General features: G+C 33.3%; 2 protein-coding genes and 1 long non-coding RNA gene across 3 annotated transcripts; 1 reads left to right on the forward strand and 2 right to left on the reverse strand.

The window, feature by feature from the left end:
- Positions 1-476: 476 nt before the first annotated feature.
- Positions 477-3,349, reverse strand: LOC146898018 (uncharacterized). Its single transcript, XR_015023036.1, has 4 exons — positions 2,949-3,349; positions 2,493-2,566; positions 1,499-1,733; positions 477-939 (listed from the first exon to the last, which is right to left on the reverse strand). It is a non-coding gene; the product is annotated as an uncharacterized LOC146898018 (long non-coding RNA).
- Positions 3,350-8,470: 5,121 nt separating this feature from the next.
- LOC146898019 (putative F-box protein At1g32420) lies at positions 8,471-9,747 on the forward strand. The gene is made up of 2 exons (XM_085738730.1): positions 8,471-9,374; positions 9,417-9,747. The coding sequence occupies exons 1-2, from the start codon at positions 8,500-8,502 to the stop codon at positions 9,745-9,747; spliced, it is 1,206 nt and encodes a 401-aa protein (XP_085594856.1). The 5' UTR covers positions 8,471-8,499.
- A 5,533-nt stretch (positions 9,748-15,280) lies between these two features.
- LOC146898020 (F-box/kelch-repeat protein At3g06240-like) lies at positions 15,281-16,681 on the reverse strand. The gene has a single exon (XM_085736794.1). It carries the CDS (start codon positions 16,599-16,601, stop codon positions 15,408-15,410), a length of 1,194 nt encoding a protein of 397 aa, XP_085592920.1. The 5' UTR covers positions 16,602-16,681; the 3' UTR covers positions 15,281-15,407.
- Positions 16,682-16,902: the final 221 nt, after the last annotated feature.

Below are 16,902 nucleotides of genomic sequence, written 5' to 3' on the forward strand. Positions count from 1 at the left end.
GGAATCTGATCAGGGAAGTGATTTCTTGTTTATCATAAAAAAACAATGCAAACTAGACTTGCTTCTTGGAAAAATAAATTGCTTAATAAGCATGGCATGCCATAACTACACCATTTATCCTTTATAACAACAATTGAAAAATGTTGCCAGTAAACGTTGCCTAAAAGTATAGGGGACGTTTTTCAGGGGTCTCCTATGCGAGCGTCGCCTATAGTCTATGGGGACGTTTTTTCATGATCTCTGAGCACACTTTTTTAAAACGTCCCCTAAACCCTAAGAATAGGGGACGATTTTTTGGGGAATCTAAGGGGACGTTTTTAAATGTTGCCATAGGATGCAACAATTAATAATTGTTGCCTTAAATGTGAATTCAGTAAGAGGACATAAAAACGTCCCCATAGCTTACAGGCAACATTTTTAGAGTGTTCTCGTAAAGTATTACAATATTCCAATTATTTTACAAATGTAACTATAGCTTAAAGGCAATATTAAAATTGTCAATTATAACTCAAACAAGATCTAATTTAGCAATGCATCCACAAAAGATGTAATATAATAAAATAGTTCAAACATTAATTCAACACATAAGAGTAATCAAAATGTCGAACATTACTTATTAAGTTTAATCCTTCGAAGTATGAGCCTAGCAAAATAACAAAACCATAGTTCAGTCAAGTTTAATGGTTTAACTACAATCCAAAATAAAAGATCATCCAACTCATTCAAGCTTGTCTTGGAATTCATCATCCAAATCGTCCACTTCAAATTCATCACCGATGTCATCCTCTTGAATTTCATCATCTAGGCCATCCTCTTATCATTTATATCATCCTCCTGAAATTCATCACCTATGTTGTCCTCGAGAAATTCATCATCTACGTCTTCCTCTTGAAATTCCTCATCTATGTCATCCTTTTCAACATCTTCATTGATACCTTGCTGCATAAGAACAACAAAATACATCAACCATAGATATTGTTGGTTCAAAGGACAATCAGGACATCAACAAGTGTTATACCTCGCACAAATAAAAATCAAAACAAGTAAAACACACTCAACATAACCGCAAATAGGAAATTTGTTTTACACATTTCCCTTCCTTATTCTATCATTACAAGCCCATTTTTAAGTTTCTGCAACTTGTGCCATGTTATGCAACACAAAAACAAACAAAAAATGCAAAAAAATAAATCACAAGTTCGCACAAACACCACAAATTGCAGAAACAAAATTTATGCATAAAATTTTGCAACACAGTCAAAATCCAACCTTGGACACACAATTCAGCCAAACAACATAATCATAAGTTCGCACAACACTAATTTAGACCCTACACACGCAAGTCAACAATTTCAGGCACTTGCTTACATTTCAAGTGATGTCACTACTAACAACTTTTTGCATATATATTAACAAGCAAAACAAAATATATGCATAAAATTTTGCAACACCAACAGAAAATAATTTTATAAAATCATGAGACAAGAAAATGATTTACCATCTACAACTTCTACAATCTCTTGAGGCATTTCTATATTGTTTCCCTGCAGCTTCTCATGCAACTGTTCAATTTTTTCTTGCTTAATTTGATGCAGTACCATCTTTTTCAACTCAACACTTGATCTAGCTTGAAGAGGTAAATCTAATCTTCAGCAGGACTTTGACCAGTATTCCTACGCGAACCACTATCTTTCACACTTCTTACATTGTCCATTATGTCCAACAATGATGAACTACAATCATTAAAAAAAATTGATGAAAGACGGAGAATAACTTTGACATGACATGATGATGTATTAAAAAAAAGTAACCATTGAGCGCCAGAGAAATTTAAAATTTGCATTTTAAAGCATAGACAAGCGATAATTGTTTATTTAAAGAGGAATTTCTAGTAAAATTTCTAAAAAATTAATCCTAGTTAACACTTAGTGGTGTATGCATAAAAAAGACACTATTACAGGGGGGATATAAATCACAACTCCTTAACCAACCTATTAAGGTACCTAATTAATCAACCTATTTAGCAACATTGTATAAAATATTAAATGAGGAACATATCATATAGAGAACAAAGTATTAACATGAACTTGGCCTTTCTTAGAACCATTAAACCAATCCTTGTCTGCCACACCAACCTTCCATTCCAAATCAATTTGTTTCGGCTTTTAGTCATTTTGGTATGCCTTCTATCACAACCATGGATTAAAATAGCCAATTCCTAAACAAAACATCATATAAGGGATCCCTTTACAAGTTTTGCTTATGAAGTGATCATACAATATATCTCTTTTTCCTAACTATTAATATAAGCATATAAGAGAAAAATCACTTTAAGGAAATTCAAAGCTAATAGATATATTAATCATAAAAAAAATAAGAAGCAAATATGCATATGGAATAAGAAACTAACGACATCACAAATGATGTTGGTATACTCAAATTTGAATGATAATACACAGTTAAATGCAGGTTATAACACAACACTAACTTACCCTTTTACCATCCTTTGCATAGGACTGCCGAAGAAAGAATCAATGGCAAACCAAAGTCAACAATTAGCTAAGATCTGCATCATAATTAAATTAGTATCAACATTATAATAAAATACATACACACCATGTAAACAAGGAAGCAAGTATAATTAGTTTTTCATCTTCATACTAAATAACTTCAAGTCTTAACATATAATCTTATTCTATATAACATAATAAGCAAAAATTACAGTGACCCACATTTCAAAATCATGAAACTAAAACAAAGAAGTAGAACAATCATGTAATGAACCATAAATCCTTTTCTTCTCTCAATGAGCCATAAATCCTTTTCTTCTCTCAATCTCATCTATTCACGATAGCTAAAAATTTGTATATATGAATATCATTCAAAAGATACAACACACCATTCAAAATCAGAAACAATGCAAAACAAAATCATCAATATAGACTCACATGTTTAGATCGTAAACACCGCAAAATCAAAAGGGTCGCAACTAAGACGATGACGGAGGGAGAAAATCAGTATTAAGAAAAATCGAAATCGGTAGAGAGCACTAAAGCAAACCGCCAGATTGAGATATCAAAATCGACTAGGGATTTGAGGTGTGAAGAGTCGCGATTTTAGATTCGAAAATGAAATTCATTTAGGCGTTAGGTCGATTTCAGATTCTCAAAAACAGAAATCGATTTGGGGGCACGAGGACAGCATAAACAAAATCGATTTGAGGGGAAGAACATCAAACACGAAAACGAAAGGGTTTGGTCGTTTGGAGGATAAAACAGCCAACTGGAAAAAGGGTAGGGATGAAACTGAAGAACACGACGTCGTTTTGTTCCCCTTACACATATGCATTCTATCTTTTCTTAATTTTTAACAATAAATATATAAACTTTCAAAAAAAAAAACAATAAATATATAAAAATCTTTTTTTTTAACATTAAATATACAAAACTCCTTTTTTTTTTGTTGACGTGAACAAAAAATATATAGAACTCTTTCTAGACTTCTTTAGTTTTTATTTCAAATAAAATATAAAACTCTTTCTACATATTATTAGATATATTATATTATACACACAACCAAAAAAAAAAAGATATATTATATTATACATGAATTGAATTTGTGCTGACATTTTCTTTTTCAATTTTATCCTTCCTTAAATATATTTTATTTACTATTTCATTATTTATATAATATTACAGAAATTATTAATTAAAAAATAGTTACATCTTATCTCATCAAAATGCAAACAACCTCGCAACAATAGGAAGAATATTATCTAGATCAATCTATCAAAAAAATAAGATATTTTAGTTAAATTATATTTTATTCGAATTATACTCTTAAAAAAGTGTTCGTCTTTCCGTTTTTTATTGCACTAATGCGTGTAAATTATCAACGATATTTTATAGAAATTTTAATAATATATATATAATAAATTAGAAACAATAACAATATGTTATAATTTAAAATAAGAGTTAAATTAACTTTTTTTATATAAGAGTTAAACTAACCACTTGAATCATGTGAGCAATGGTATAGTTTCTATTTTCATGGTGGAATATTTAAATATAAACTAGAGAAAAAGTAAACATTACCACAGAAAACTAAGTGGTGTGTTGGTTAAAGGATGCCTTGTGTGTCCCACAGGTTGTGAGTTCAATTCCCCACCCCACCTAAGGAAAATTTGGACTTTTGGTGAAATTTCTATGCAACAATCTAAAATTGTCCCCAAAAGTATCTAAGGGGACAATTAATGGTCATGAATGGTCATCACCAAAGAAATAATAGTGTAACGCTCCAAAATCGTCCCCAAAAGTACTTTAGGGGACGTTTATCAGGTTATGCGAAAATATTTTTGAAAACAATCAAAAATCGTTGCCTTAGAGACTTTTAGGGGACAATTTTTACACGTTCCCTAAAAAAGTGTTGCCAGAGACAACAAATGGTGTAGGTTGACTCTAGATTCATTTGTTCTATCAACGATACCATCTTATTATATGTAGATTACTTGGCTGCCTCAGAGTATTTGTGAAGCCATGGACCAAACAAGTAGAAACTTCATTTGGAGAGACTCTAATAACAAAGGCATTCATCTGGTTGGTTGGAACAAAATTGCTCATCATATCTGTTTGGTTGGCTTGTCGCAATTTTATGCCCACTCTCTCCTTACTTAATCACAGAAACATTGCTCCGACTGCTACTTGTTTTAGGTGCAATCTTCATGCTGAGACTTTGTTCATTATGTGTGTTATTGTAATTACTCAACAAACATTTGGAGTCATTTTAGATTTAATTACCTGGATTTTTTCTCTGACATGATTGATCATGATTGGCTTAAAAATGGTTTGATGGGTCCATGTCGTTTTCTGTTTGTCGCTGCTCTTTGGTGGTCTTGGCGTCACCGAAACAACATGTGCTTTAGTAATGAAACTTGGTCCCTACATCATCTTTCTTTCAACATTCAAAGTATGGTTCCAAATTTCAAAGCTTGCTTCAAACCAACCTCTAATGTCACACTGGAAAGTAGATTCATAAAGTGGAATAATAAAAACATCTTTAATGGTAGCTTCCTAGACTCCAATGTTAAAGTTGGCTTCAGTTGTGTCTTAACAATAATATTGGTTTTTACCTATCAGGCAGAATTACAAGCAGAATTACTTGCAATTTACAAGGGCCTCTTGTTAGATAAATCGATGGACATTGATGAGCTAGTTTTCTACTATGATTCCTTACATTGTCATCAAAGGCCTTCCCATGAAATGCCATGTTCATGTTGTTTTGATTCAAGACATAAAAGTTTTGATCGAGCAAAGCAACATCAATATTTGTCACACCCTTCACAAAGAAAACCAATGCGCGGATTTTATGGATATGCTTGGAGCTTTATCGAATGTGGACTTCCTCATCCATCCTTCTCCATCGGATGCTATTATGAGTCTTCTCAAGATTCACACAACAATAATTTTTTTCTCTAGTGATTAGTTCTTTGTTTTTCTTGTTCCATCTCAATGTAGCCAATTATTTGACATAATCGCGACAGTGAGATTTCAAATCTACACTGATACCCTTCACTGATTGTTTAAGTGCTGTAAAACACAAGCTTTTGAAAAATCATAGCGTAAACTTCTTATTTTATGCTTGTATATGAGTATTAAATATTGATATATTTCTAAGGTGTTAAAGTTATCCAAATGCAAATTCTTCCTTCTTGTTGCACTATATAAAGAAATCATGAACCTAATATGCATTTGTTGCACCACTTTGTCACAATGGCCACAAAAGTACTTTTCAAAAATAGTTTTTCTTGCATCCATTTGAATTTCCCCAGATTTATGGAATCAAAAAGTGACATAGTTTAATTTTTCCAAATTGCTAGAGCGAAGCGATGATACACATTAGTATTTTCTGCTAGTGAATTTTCCAAGTTCTAACTGCACTATATGAAGGGTTTGAGTTAACTAACTCTGTTTGACTAACCTTGTTTTATTTTGATGTCAATTTATTAAACTCAATTGTGCAATGTGTCTACTGAGATAATGTGCGTGCTTATGCAATCTGACAGAAGGTTAAAGGCACAAATCTTTTGACTTGATTGTTCGGTTCAAGATGCGGCATTTGTGCTATGTTTCAGTTCCACATTTGGTGTATATTCTATACAGATGTTGTACCAAGTTGTGCTTATCAGTTTCTGTCATTTGCCTATTTTCATTTTTGGGATTCGGTTGAAAGTACGTTATTTGATGCCAATTAAATGAAAGGAGGTTACTGGGACAAGTGACAGGGGGTGGCGGCAGCGCCCGTTTTGGTTTAGCTGTTTTCCATTGGTGTATTAAGTGTAGGTGTCATTGTGTGGTTTTGACAGGGTAACAAAGTTCTTTGATCAGTGTTTTTACAGGGTTCGAAGTCAATAAATGTCAATAAAACACATGTAAAAATATGTAAATATGTACAAATTTGACACTCAATTTCTAGTCAAGCATGTTCAAGATTGTTGTTTTCATCTTGATGAAGCCACTAGTTCAAATACAAGTAAATCATTCCTACAAAGCATCCCTTTCCAATGACCAATGTCAATTGTGAAGAACATGAGAAAATCTTAAAACAACCCATCTTGTGAAGGTATAATCTCTAAAGGATAACATCAATCAATGGATAACTACTAGGATACACTAATAAAGCTAAAATGAAAGTAGTAAGTACGAGAAAACAAAAAAAGCCTGAGATCCTCGTACATAATACTAAAAATATTTTGAACAAACCATTAGCCTTTTCTCATCATTCTCTAAAACATGTCAATGTAAGGTGCATGTCTAAAAGTAACTTTTACCAGGAGAATGCATAAATACATCAATAAATTATGTGAATCACATCACATGAAACCAATTGGGCTCAAATAAGGCAGAAAATAGGCTAGCTGACAAACTGATAAGCACACTGAAAAGACACATAGCCATAGTCATGTGGGAAGTGCACATAAGTAACTATGGCATTTGCTCCAAATTTTTGTTGCTGTTTTAATTACACAAATATATTTCCTTACACCTCCATTTCATCCAAAATAACACACCACCCTCTATCACTTTTTCCAGAAACTGATAAGCACAACACACCACATGCTCCAGCACTTGTGCAACTGATAAATACAGCAATTCTTGTCTTTAACATTGTATCAATTGCAGAAGAGCTAGCACACGTTGTTTCTCTTGCCACACGGCACGATTGAGTTTGATATATTGACATCAAAATAAAACAAGGCTAGCTCCAATTACACATGTTAATCAAGCACCAAAATACGCATTTATTCCACCACTTTGTTACAATGGCCAAAAAGTAGCAATTCAAAAATAGTTTATCTTCTTGTATCCAGTTGAACTTTCCCATCTTTACGGAATCAAATAACGTAACAAAGTTCAATTTACCATGATATTCAAAATTGGTAGAGAAAAGCGATCATACATATAAGTGGTAATTTTACACCGATGGGGTAAACATACTAGCAATAAGGATGAGCATGATCTTCTACATAAATTTCGTAAGTACCACTGTTCGAAGAAAAAATTAACATAGGGTTATGGAGTATTATTCAATGAATTCAAACATATGATTCAATAAATCCACTGGTTTTCAGATAAGCATTGCATAAATACTTCTAAAACAGCTCCAGAGATGAAGTGATCAAACTTAAAATTTAACTTGCCAATGTCAAGTAAATATAGGGTTGTTTGGGTAAACAATTAAATTGATGGGTCTTGTTAACGAGTGCCCCCGGGGCACTCTTTAAGGATCCCAAATTTAGAAAATATTCCTTAAAAAAGTCAAATATTACAAATTCCAATGCATTGATTACACATATTTTCGTAAAAACTTACTATTAATGGTCCTTAAAGAGTGCCCCGGGGGACCCTCGTTAACATTTCCCTATATATATATATATATATATATATATATATATATATATATATATATTTTCAATAAGTTCAATGGTAGTGGGTTAACAGTCCAAACTACTTTTGCACACACAACGTAACCAATCAAAACATTTAGAATCGCCACATCAATTCATGTTTTTAATTTACGTGGCAGTTTGAAATATTTTGATTGGTTTTGTGTGCGAAGTTATTTTGGACTGTCAACCCACCACCATTAAACTCATATTCAATTACATAACAAAATGACATAATAATATGATTAGATCAAATACATCTGTGAAACAGTTTTACACTATCACCGTTGAACAATTAATCCTAGAAATGGAAAGATTTTAAATTTTAAGAAATAGAAATAGAAAATTCATTTAAATTTTAACATTTATACACATGAAAAGATTTCTTTACTTAGTTGATAAGAAATGTTTTTTTTTTCTTTATCAAAAAAACATTTCTTATCAACTAAGTAAAGAAATCTTTCAATGTGTATAAATGATTTGAATTATTTTTAATAACCCCAATCCAACAAGCATAGAGATCTCTCTGTCACTCGTCCTAGAGATTTTATCAATTCATGGTTGCTGCAACATCTAAGCTGGTAAGCACTGCTTACATTCCTAACGACCTTGCTTTGTCTATTCTTTCCAAATTGCCTCTCAAATCACTCAAACGATTCACATGTGTTAAAAAATCATTTTCCCTTTTATTTCAAAGCCCTGATTTTATGAACATGTTTCGCACCAATTTCATATCTAAACACAACGAGGACAGTGAAAACACACGTCTCATCCTAAAGGAAAAGACACAAATGATTCCCTTTCCCTACACCTTCTGCACATTTTCTGGTGAGAAGTTGGAGGATGATGGGGAGAGATTAGACTGTCCACCTCCATTTCATGAAGATGACTTAAATATTGGGATTTTAGGTTTTGCTAGTGTTAATGGCACTCTTTGTCTGTACCAAGGCAATTACCATGACACAAAAATTGTGTTGTGGAATCCTGCTACCACAGAATTTAAGGTTGTTCCGCCTAGATTTCAACCGTATGACAACATTGAGTTTAAGATATATCCTTGTGCATTTGGTTATGATCGTGTTAGACATGACTATAAATTGATCCGGGTTGCGTCGTACCCCTTAGACTTTGAAGGTAATTGGGTTGAAGTACCTGATAAGGATAGCTATTTGTGGGATGAGGATTATGATCACATTGATTGGGATAGACAAGTAGTAAAGATGAATGACCCTTTCTGGGAGATATATAGCCTCAAAAGTAACTCTTGGAGGAAAATCGATCGCATTGAGATGGATTCTAATTGGGTAGATTACTATCCGGTGAACTTGAATGAATTTTGCCATTGGTTAGGTCCATCTAATGATATTGTGTCATTTGACTTTATCAATGAGATATTCATTGCCACAACCTTACCCTCGGTTGGCTTTAAAAGGTCTAGAAAAAGTGAATTAATTTCTCTAAAATGTAGACTCAGGCTGGAGACGTACTTGACAGGGATAAATGGGTCTATTGCTTTCATTTCCAATATTGTGGTGTCAAGATCTTATCACATATGGATTTTGGGTGAACTCGGTGTTAAAGAATCGTGGATTAAACTCTTTGTTGTTGATGCTTGCAGAATGCATCCTTTTGGGGTAGGCATAAAGAGCTTTATATTCTTCAAAAAACGTGATGATGAGGGGATAGCTTGGTATGATTTAAGTACCCAAAGAACTGAGGAGATCAAGGTTAAAGGAGAGTCTGTTGGGTGGGATTTTATAGTTTATAAGGAAAACTTTCTTTCTTTTGAAGGAATTAATATTTAATGTTATGGTTATTTAATTTTCATTTGATTTTACCCTGCAATGATTTTATAAATAAACCAAAATACGAGCTTATGAAATATCATAACTTAGAATTCTCATTCGTTGATTGCATAGGCCTACTAAATATATATTATTGAAGGGGATTAAAGAATAATATTAGTGAAGGCTTATAGTTTCTTGAATGCTCTAAATGGGAAATATGAAGCTGGTTTTTTTCAATTCAAAAACAAAACTAAATGGAATTTATTTTCTGAGAGCTAGTTAGGATAGAATAAACATAAAATCAAAATGAAAGACAAATAAAAATAATTTAGTGTTGAAGTGATGGAATCACACATTTCTTATTTAAATAATAATTATACAGATAACATCATACTAGAAATAAGAAGTTCATTTCTGCACAGTTTAGAAATTGCTTTATGGTATTGCCAAAGCAATTTGTTCAAAGGGAATAATAATTATGATCAGTTGAATGAACCAAAGAATCGATTTTCTAAGGGACAATGCTTTGCCTCTCCGATTTGCATCAAGAGTTTCATTCTATGAAATAAGGTGTGAAAGACTATTACCAAATTTAAATCCAACTTCAAATGGTTTTTCAAATCAGTATTAAAGATCTCAATTAATTATGTAGATCTCATGTCTTCCGTGAATGTTTTCCGAACATAAGTCCATGCCCAGTTTTCTTTCAATTGAAAAATCATATGCAACCAAGAACTGTCCAAAACATTATACTCAACAGGTAAAGAGTTCCATGCATTCAAAAACTCATCTTCCTATTCGTGTACATCTATGTATGATTGAAATCTTTTGGTCTTAATCCAAATTCATCACCCATTATAATTTGTGATGCTTGTACCGCATATATGCGACAATGAGCATGAATCACGTGAACATACTCTTGCGTTGCATTGTCAACATTACCTGGAAAAGTAAGAATAAAATAGTTTCAACAATATAACTTTATTGCATCTCCTTCTATATAACCTGCCATAAGTTGTAAGTCTTCCAAAAATTTACGACCATGGATCAATAAAATAAAATGTGCATTTCATGTTCATAATTTCCAGCGCACACCACACATTCCGTTGGAAATTTATTTCTCTATCTTTGAGTCTTGCCCGTGTGTTGGGAGACAACCTTGGCATTTTCGCCAAATCAAAATTTTCACGTTTGGAGAAACCTTTAACTTCAATATACGTGCCCATTGACCTTGTTGATGCAAAATGAATCATCCGCAATTTCTTCCAAGACTAAATAGTATGCACTTCTAACTTTATAATGCCGAGTTGTTTCCTTCTTTCAAAGAGCTTGCCCTCAACTACAGTTGGAATTAACGACATATTAATTCAAAATATACTCCGAGCTGTAACGCCCACTTTGATATTTTATTATTTTTATTAAGTTAGAGTCTATTTATGTGATTTATTTTAAATATGTGAGGTGTTGGTATTTTATTAAGTGGCTTTATTCTATTATTTATTAGAATATGAAAATTATTAGAATAAGTAGATGTGGGGGGTTAGAATAGAAAGAAGAAAGAGTTATTGGGCCTAAACATATTTAGGAAGAGCATTTAGTATTATAAATAAGGAAGCTTAGGTTAGAAAGAGTTTTTACGTTAAACCGCTTTTAGGAAAAGAGGAGAACAAGGAGAGACGAGGAGAGAAGACAAAGAGAAGAGAGAAGAGGTTGCATCGATTGTTAAGGTAAGGGTGAGACTAGCATTCAATACTATTATGTATATGATTCTAATGATTAGATTTAACGAGTTGTAGGAAGAGTTTGTGAGGATTGAGGAATTAGGGTTTTAAGTGAAGAATTGAAGATTAACCGATGGAAAGTTGTTAGATTGATGTAGAAACTGTGTACATACCTTAGATAATCCATAGGATGATTATTGGATGTAGTTTTGAGGTTAGAACCATGGAATTGGATGAGATGTCGGTGAGTTTAAGAATTAGGGTTTGAGGTTGTTATAGATTGTTGATTGAATATAAGTTTGTTAAAACTATGTCTAGATGAGGTACAGTTCATAGATTAATCATATACAATGTTCTAAACATGTTTGGGGTTTAATGTGATGAAAATCGGGGTTTTTGGTGAAAATCTGTCAATTTCACGTAGGCATAACTGGCATCGCTTGCCTCACGAGCAGATCGCTCGCCACCGCGAGCACAACCTGTGTGAGAGGTCCAGAACCGATGTTTTGGTCGCCGCTGCGAGCAAGGGAGCTCGCCTCGCGGGCAAAGCAGCTCGCCACCGCGAGCAAGTGAGTCAGGAGAGGTCCAGAGAGCTATGTTGGCTCGCCTATGCGAGCAATTGTACTCGCCACTGCGAGTAACCTGTTTTGTGAGCTCGCCATTGCGAGCAATGCAACTCGCCTCACGAGTAAGTGATGTTAGCTGCCTTGTTTTATTTCCTTTGAGATTCTTTCGCTCGTGTAGTCATGAGATGACCTTGGGTTAGGGATGAGAGTTGAATAGAGATGTATTACTGATAGGAAACTTAAGCTAATCTAAGAATTGTCGCTATTTAGATTGAAAACGATTAAATGTGAATACTATTATATGATGAAGAATGATGATGAATTATGTTATCTATGTTGATTATGTCTAGTTGTTTAATGACTTACTGCTTGTTAAGGACTGTTAATGCTACTGATGTCAATAATATCAATGTGATATTGTTATATATGCTTTTGTGGGTTATATGAGATGTTTAAGATGCTGTTGATTATTGTTTGATCTTGTTATATTATGATGTTGTTTTCTGTGCTGCCATGTTGCTGTTATTATTGAATTGAGATGATTAATGTGACTAATAATGTGATATTAATAAATATGTATTATGTGGAATATTTAAGATGTTTAAGTTGTTGTTGTTCATTCATTAATGATGAAATGTTGTGAATTGTTTATGTTGATAAGTCGTCAAGTCGTAGTCGTCAAGTTGTTAAGATGTTAAGATGTTAAGAAGTTATAAGATGTTCATGATGTTTAAGATGTTTAAGATGTAAGATGTTGAGTCCATGCATACTCATTAAAAGTTGAGGGCTTGATGCCCTGGAGCCATTGCTCAAATACGTTGGGGGCTTGATGCCCTGGAGCTTTTGCTCAATTATGTTGGGGGCTTGATGCCCTGGAGCTTTTGCTCAATTAAGTTGGGGGCTTGATGCCCTGGAGCCTTTTTACGCTTAAATATGTTGGGGGCTTGATGCCTGAAATGGTACCACATGCATTTGCATTTTCAAGATGATTTAAGATGATAAGAGTTGCATAGTCAAGTTGAAGTTGCATAGTCGAGTCAAGTCGTCGAGTTAATTAAGTTGAATTATGAAGTTGATGTTGATGATTGGTTATGAAGCTGTTTACGATGATATATGATGTTATGATTAGGATGATATATGATGTTCATGTTTATGATCAAGATGATATGTGATGTTTATGATTATTATATTGATGATATGTGATGATGTTTATGACTAATGTAGGGAGATTAATGATGCTAGTTAATGAAGTTTAAAATGTTAGATATAATTGTTGAATTATATGCTTAATATTATTGCTTTGTGAATCTCACCCATTTTGCTTGAAAATGTTGCCCTTCGTATGGGTAACTTGCAGGTAACCAAGATTAGGCGTGGTCGTGAGTGGACTCCTTACAAGTGTGTCTTAGGTTCTCTGATACGTATCGGGATGGGGACTTTGCTATTGTTTTCTATTCCTTACGTATTGTTTTACGAGATTTATGGTTAAGTTAGTAGATTTGAACTAATGAGATGTTTTAGACTATTATGAGACCTTTATGATGAGGCCTTTTGTGTCAAAGACTATTTTTAGATGTTAAACTATTCCGCTGCAAGATATTAAGTACTTTGTTGATTGAATTTTGAAGGATAAATTATTATTTATTCATTTATGATTTTTTTAAGAAAGAATGTGACATTCCGTTTTGTGATGAAAACTCTGATTATTATTTATTTGAAATTTTTACGTTGAGAAAACGGGGTGTTACACGAGCGGTGGCATGATCAAAACATTTTTGTACCAAGTGGTGATTCCGCATATGATTTTTATGATAGATGAGCATTTGTACGCATGATTTCCGTTGGCAACGGTTGACCTTGACTTGATATTGAAGCTCCATCTCGGAGGCATGGAGCATTAAAAATGAGAATATCCTCACTTGAACCTCTTTTCCATCTTGCACCTGTTTTGACCACTCTCTTTGCGGAATAAATACTTTGGCAAACACAATTATTATAAATAAATAATAAATACATTTCCTATATTAGGAGAGTAGAGTATATACTAGTATAAGTAACACTGAATTGGTTCACATGCTAACTTAGACCCCTTAAAGATGTGGTTAGAGGTTCATTCATAATAACTTGTACGTGTAAAATAATTCCAGTTTAAAAGTGAGAACTCATCTTATGTGCATCTCAGTTTCCATATAGAGATTAGGCACTGTTAAGTGCTAGTGAAAACATATATATACTGGTATATTCCCTAACACAGAAAAATATTCTACCTCTTTGTTCCACAATGTCAAAAATTTGGTTACCATACTATTCAACTATTTTCTTTACAATGTCTAACAATTATTGAGTTTAAAAGGACTTGTTTTGGGACCAGATTACCTGCGCCATAATATTCTATTTTGATATCTATGACCATTGGTTAACATATGTTTTGGTTTGTTTTAACATTGACAAATATTAATTTATTATAAATATACAATGCTTTCTATGCCGCTTATCATTTATATTAAATTCAATGTGAGTAACTAAAATTATATGACGTATCTTGAATTTGTATGATTGTGAAGCATACTAGAAGTTGTATGCTATGACTATCTGCTATATTCCTACAATGAGTTAAGATTGTTGGAAATATTCCAGTTTACTTATGAACATTTTTTTTAAGTATAGTGTTCTGATGAACCTCAAAAGTATATGTTTTATATGAAACAGTTTGCAGTCATGTTGCTCTGCATCAATTGCAAATAGAAGGAGTATGAAATTGTCCCATTTTGAAACAATTTTCATTATTTGATATGTTGATGCTTTGATGATTTAGACTCCAAATCCTCGACTGTACACAAAAATGAGAGCATCAATTGAATCAACCTATCATTCAAGATCCTAGAAAATTTCTTGCATCAATGATTTGGATGTGTGACAGTGAAATTTTCATTCAAGATACTAGGTTCTTACATGAGAAGATTTATAACAATTCAGCAATAGAATTTATAACCTATGCCGAACATGATAGGGGGTGGTGCTTTTTCAAAAAATACTAAATGGATGTAAGGGAATCTCTTTGTCTAATTCAAGTTGCAACAAAAAAATGGAGCAAATGCCATTCCTTCGATCGAAACCAGAAAATATAGGTAAATAAACAAGCAATAGCAGGAACTAAACCAGAAAATAGGCTACCTTACAAACTGATAAATACATTGAAAGATCATATGATAATTGGAACAGACAAAATAAAAGTCATTTGGTAAAGATAAAAGATCCCTTTTATGCAATTCAAACAGAAATCATGAAAACTAAAAAATATGACATAATTTTGTTTCTCAATAAAATATGACATTCATGTCCCTAACTAAACCTCTTGGTTGAAAGCTTTGAGATCAGACTACAAAAACAATTAATTATTCATTCCTTCAATCGAAAGAAAGATTTCCTTATAAATTACAAACTGATGAACATACATTACAGAAACCCCAATTTCTTCAAACCTTTGGGTACTTAAATTAAATCGGGCTAGCTCACCATCTTCTTTTACAAAGAATATGTCATTCTTCTTCGCTGCTCCAATAGGACACCCAACGAAAGTTAATAGTCCAACAATGAAGAGTTTAGTCCAAGATTCCTTAACGCCGAGTTCACCCAAAATCCATATGTGAAAAGAATTCATATTATCATAACTGCACATGGAAGCAACATAGTCATTTAATATCAACAGGGTCCATTTATACATCACAGCTGAATCTGAGGGTAAGGTGGTTGCAAAGAATTTCTCCCTGCAAAAGTCAAACGACAACATTTTACTTGCGAACCCCAACCAATGGAACAATTCATTAAAGTTCACCAGAGAACTACATGGCCAAGGTAATCGCATATCCACCCCATCGAGTTTCCTCCAAGAATTACTTCTGAGGCTATATATCTCCCAGAAAGGGTCACCCATCTTACGGCCATCCATTAAAACATCCCACTTCCGAAAAGGGCTATTCTTCTCAGGCCCATAAACACAATTACCTTCAAAGTCTATGGGATATCGGGCATTCCGAATCACCTTATAGTCATCTCTAACACTGTCATAACCAAATGCAATGGGACAGAAATTAAACTCAATGTTGTAGGTGGGTTGAAGGCTAGGAAGAATGATTTTGAATTCCCCGGTAGCTGGGTTCCACAATACGGTTTTTAGGTCATTGCCTATTTTTTGGTAGATACAAAGCACGCCTTTAACACTAGTACAACCCGCCAAAATCTCAATAAATGAGTCATCTTGCTGAAAAGGAGGCGGCCAATCTAATTTCACCCTATCCTCAAACTTCTCGCCTGAAAGTGTGCATAACGTGTTATGATATTCAAAGGCGGTTGTCCTTTCTCTGAAGAGGAGACATGTGTTGATGTCGTCCTCATCATGTTTGGATATGAAAAAATCATTTCGGAACATGTTCATGAATATAGGGTTTTGGAATAAAAGAAACCATGATTTTTTAACACAAGTGAATCTTTTGATAGATTTAAACGGCAATTTGGAGAGAATAGAGAAAGCAATGTCGTCATGTATGTGAGAATTACTAACCTTCTTATTTGTTGATGCAGCCATGATTTAAAATCTCTATGGACAGTAACGAAACAGACCGAAGTGTGGAGAAAGCAAATCAAAAGGACAAAAACAGAGTGAGAGGAAAGGCATGGCAAAAGTTGCAAACCATGACATATGTTTATAATCATTTAAATGTGGAATTTTCGTTTGCTTAATCGATAAGAAATTATTCAATTATTAATTAAAGTAAAAAAGATGGTCAAAAATTCAATTCAAAGTCGTCCAATTGCCACGTAAGCATGTTCCGTAACCACACTTTTTTTCTCTTACATTAACCAGTTTAATTAGTATACTCTTTTAG

Source organism: Medicago sativa, chromosome 8 (genome assembly GCF_051527215.1).
Source record: "Medicago sativa cultivar Bolivia chromosome 8, Bolivia_mono, whole genome shotgun sequence".
Taxonomy (NCBI): domain Eukaryota; kingdom Viridiplantae; phylum Streptophyta; class Magnoliopsida; order Fabales; family Fabaceae; genus Medicago; species Medicago sativa.

Bases quoted from the DNA above. Each gene is read 5' to 3' on its own strand.
- LOC146898019 (XM_085738730.1), top strand. From the start codon at position 8,500: ATGGTTGCTGCAACATCTAAGCTGGTAAGCACTGCTTACATTCCTAAC. The intron at 9,375-9,416 runs GTCTAGAAAAAG...ATGTAGACTCAG, and splicing joins CCCTCGGTTGGCTTTAAAAG to GCTGGAGACGTACTTGACAG.
- LOC146898020 (XM_085736794.1), bottom strand. From the start codon at position 16,601: ATGGCTGCATCAACAAATAAGAAGGTTAGTAATTCTCACATACATGAC.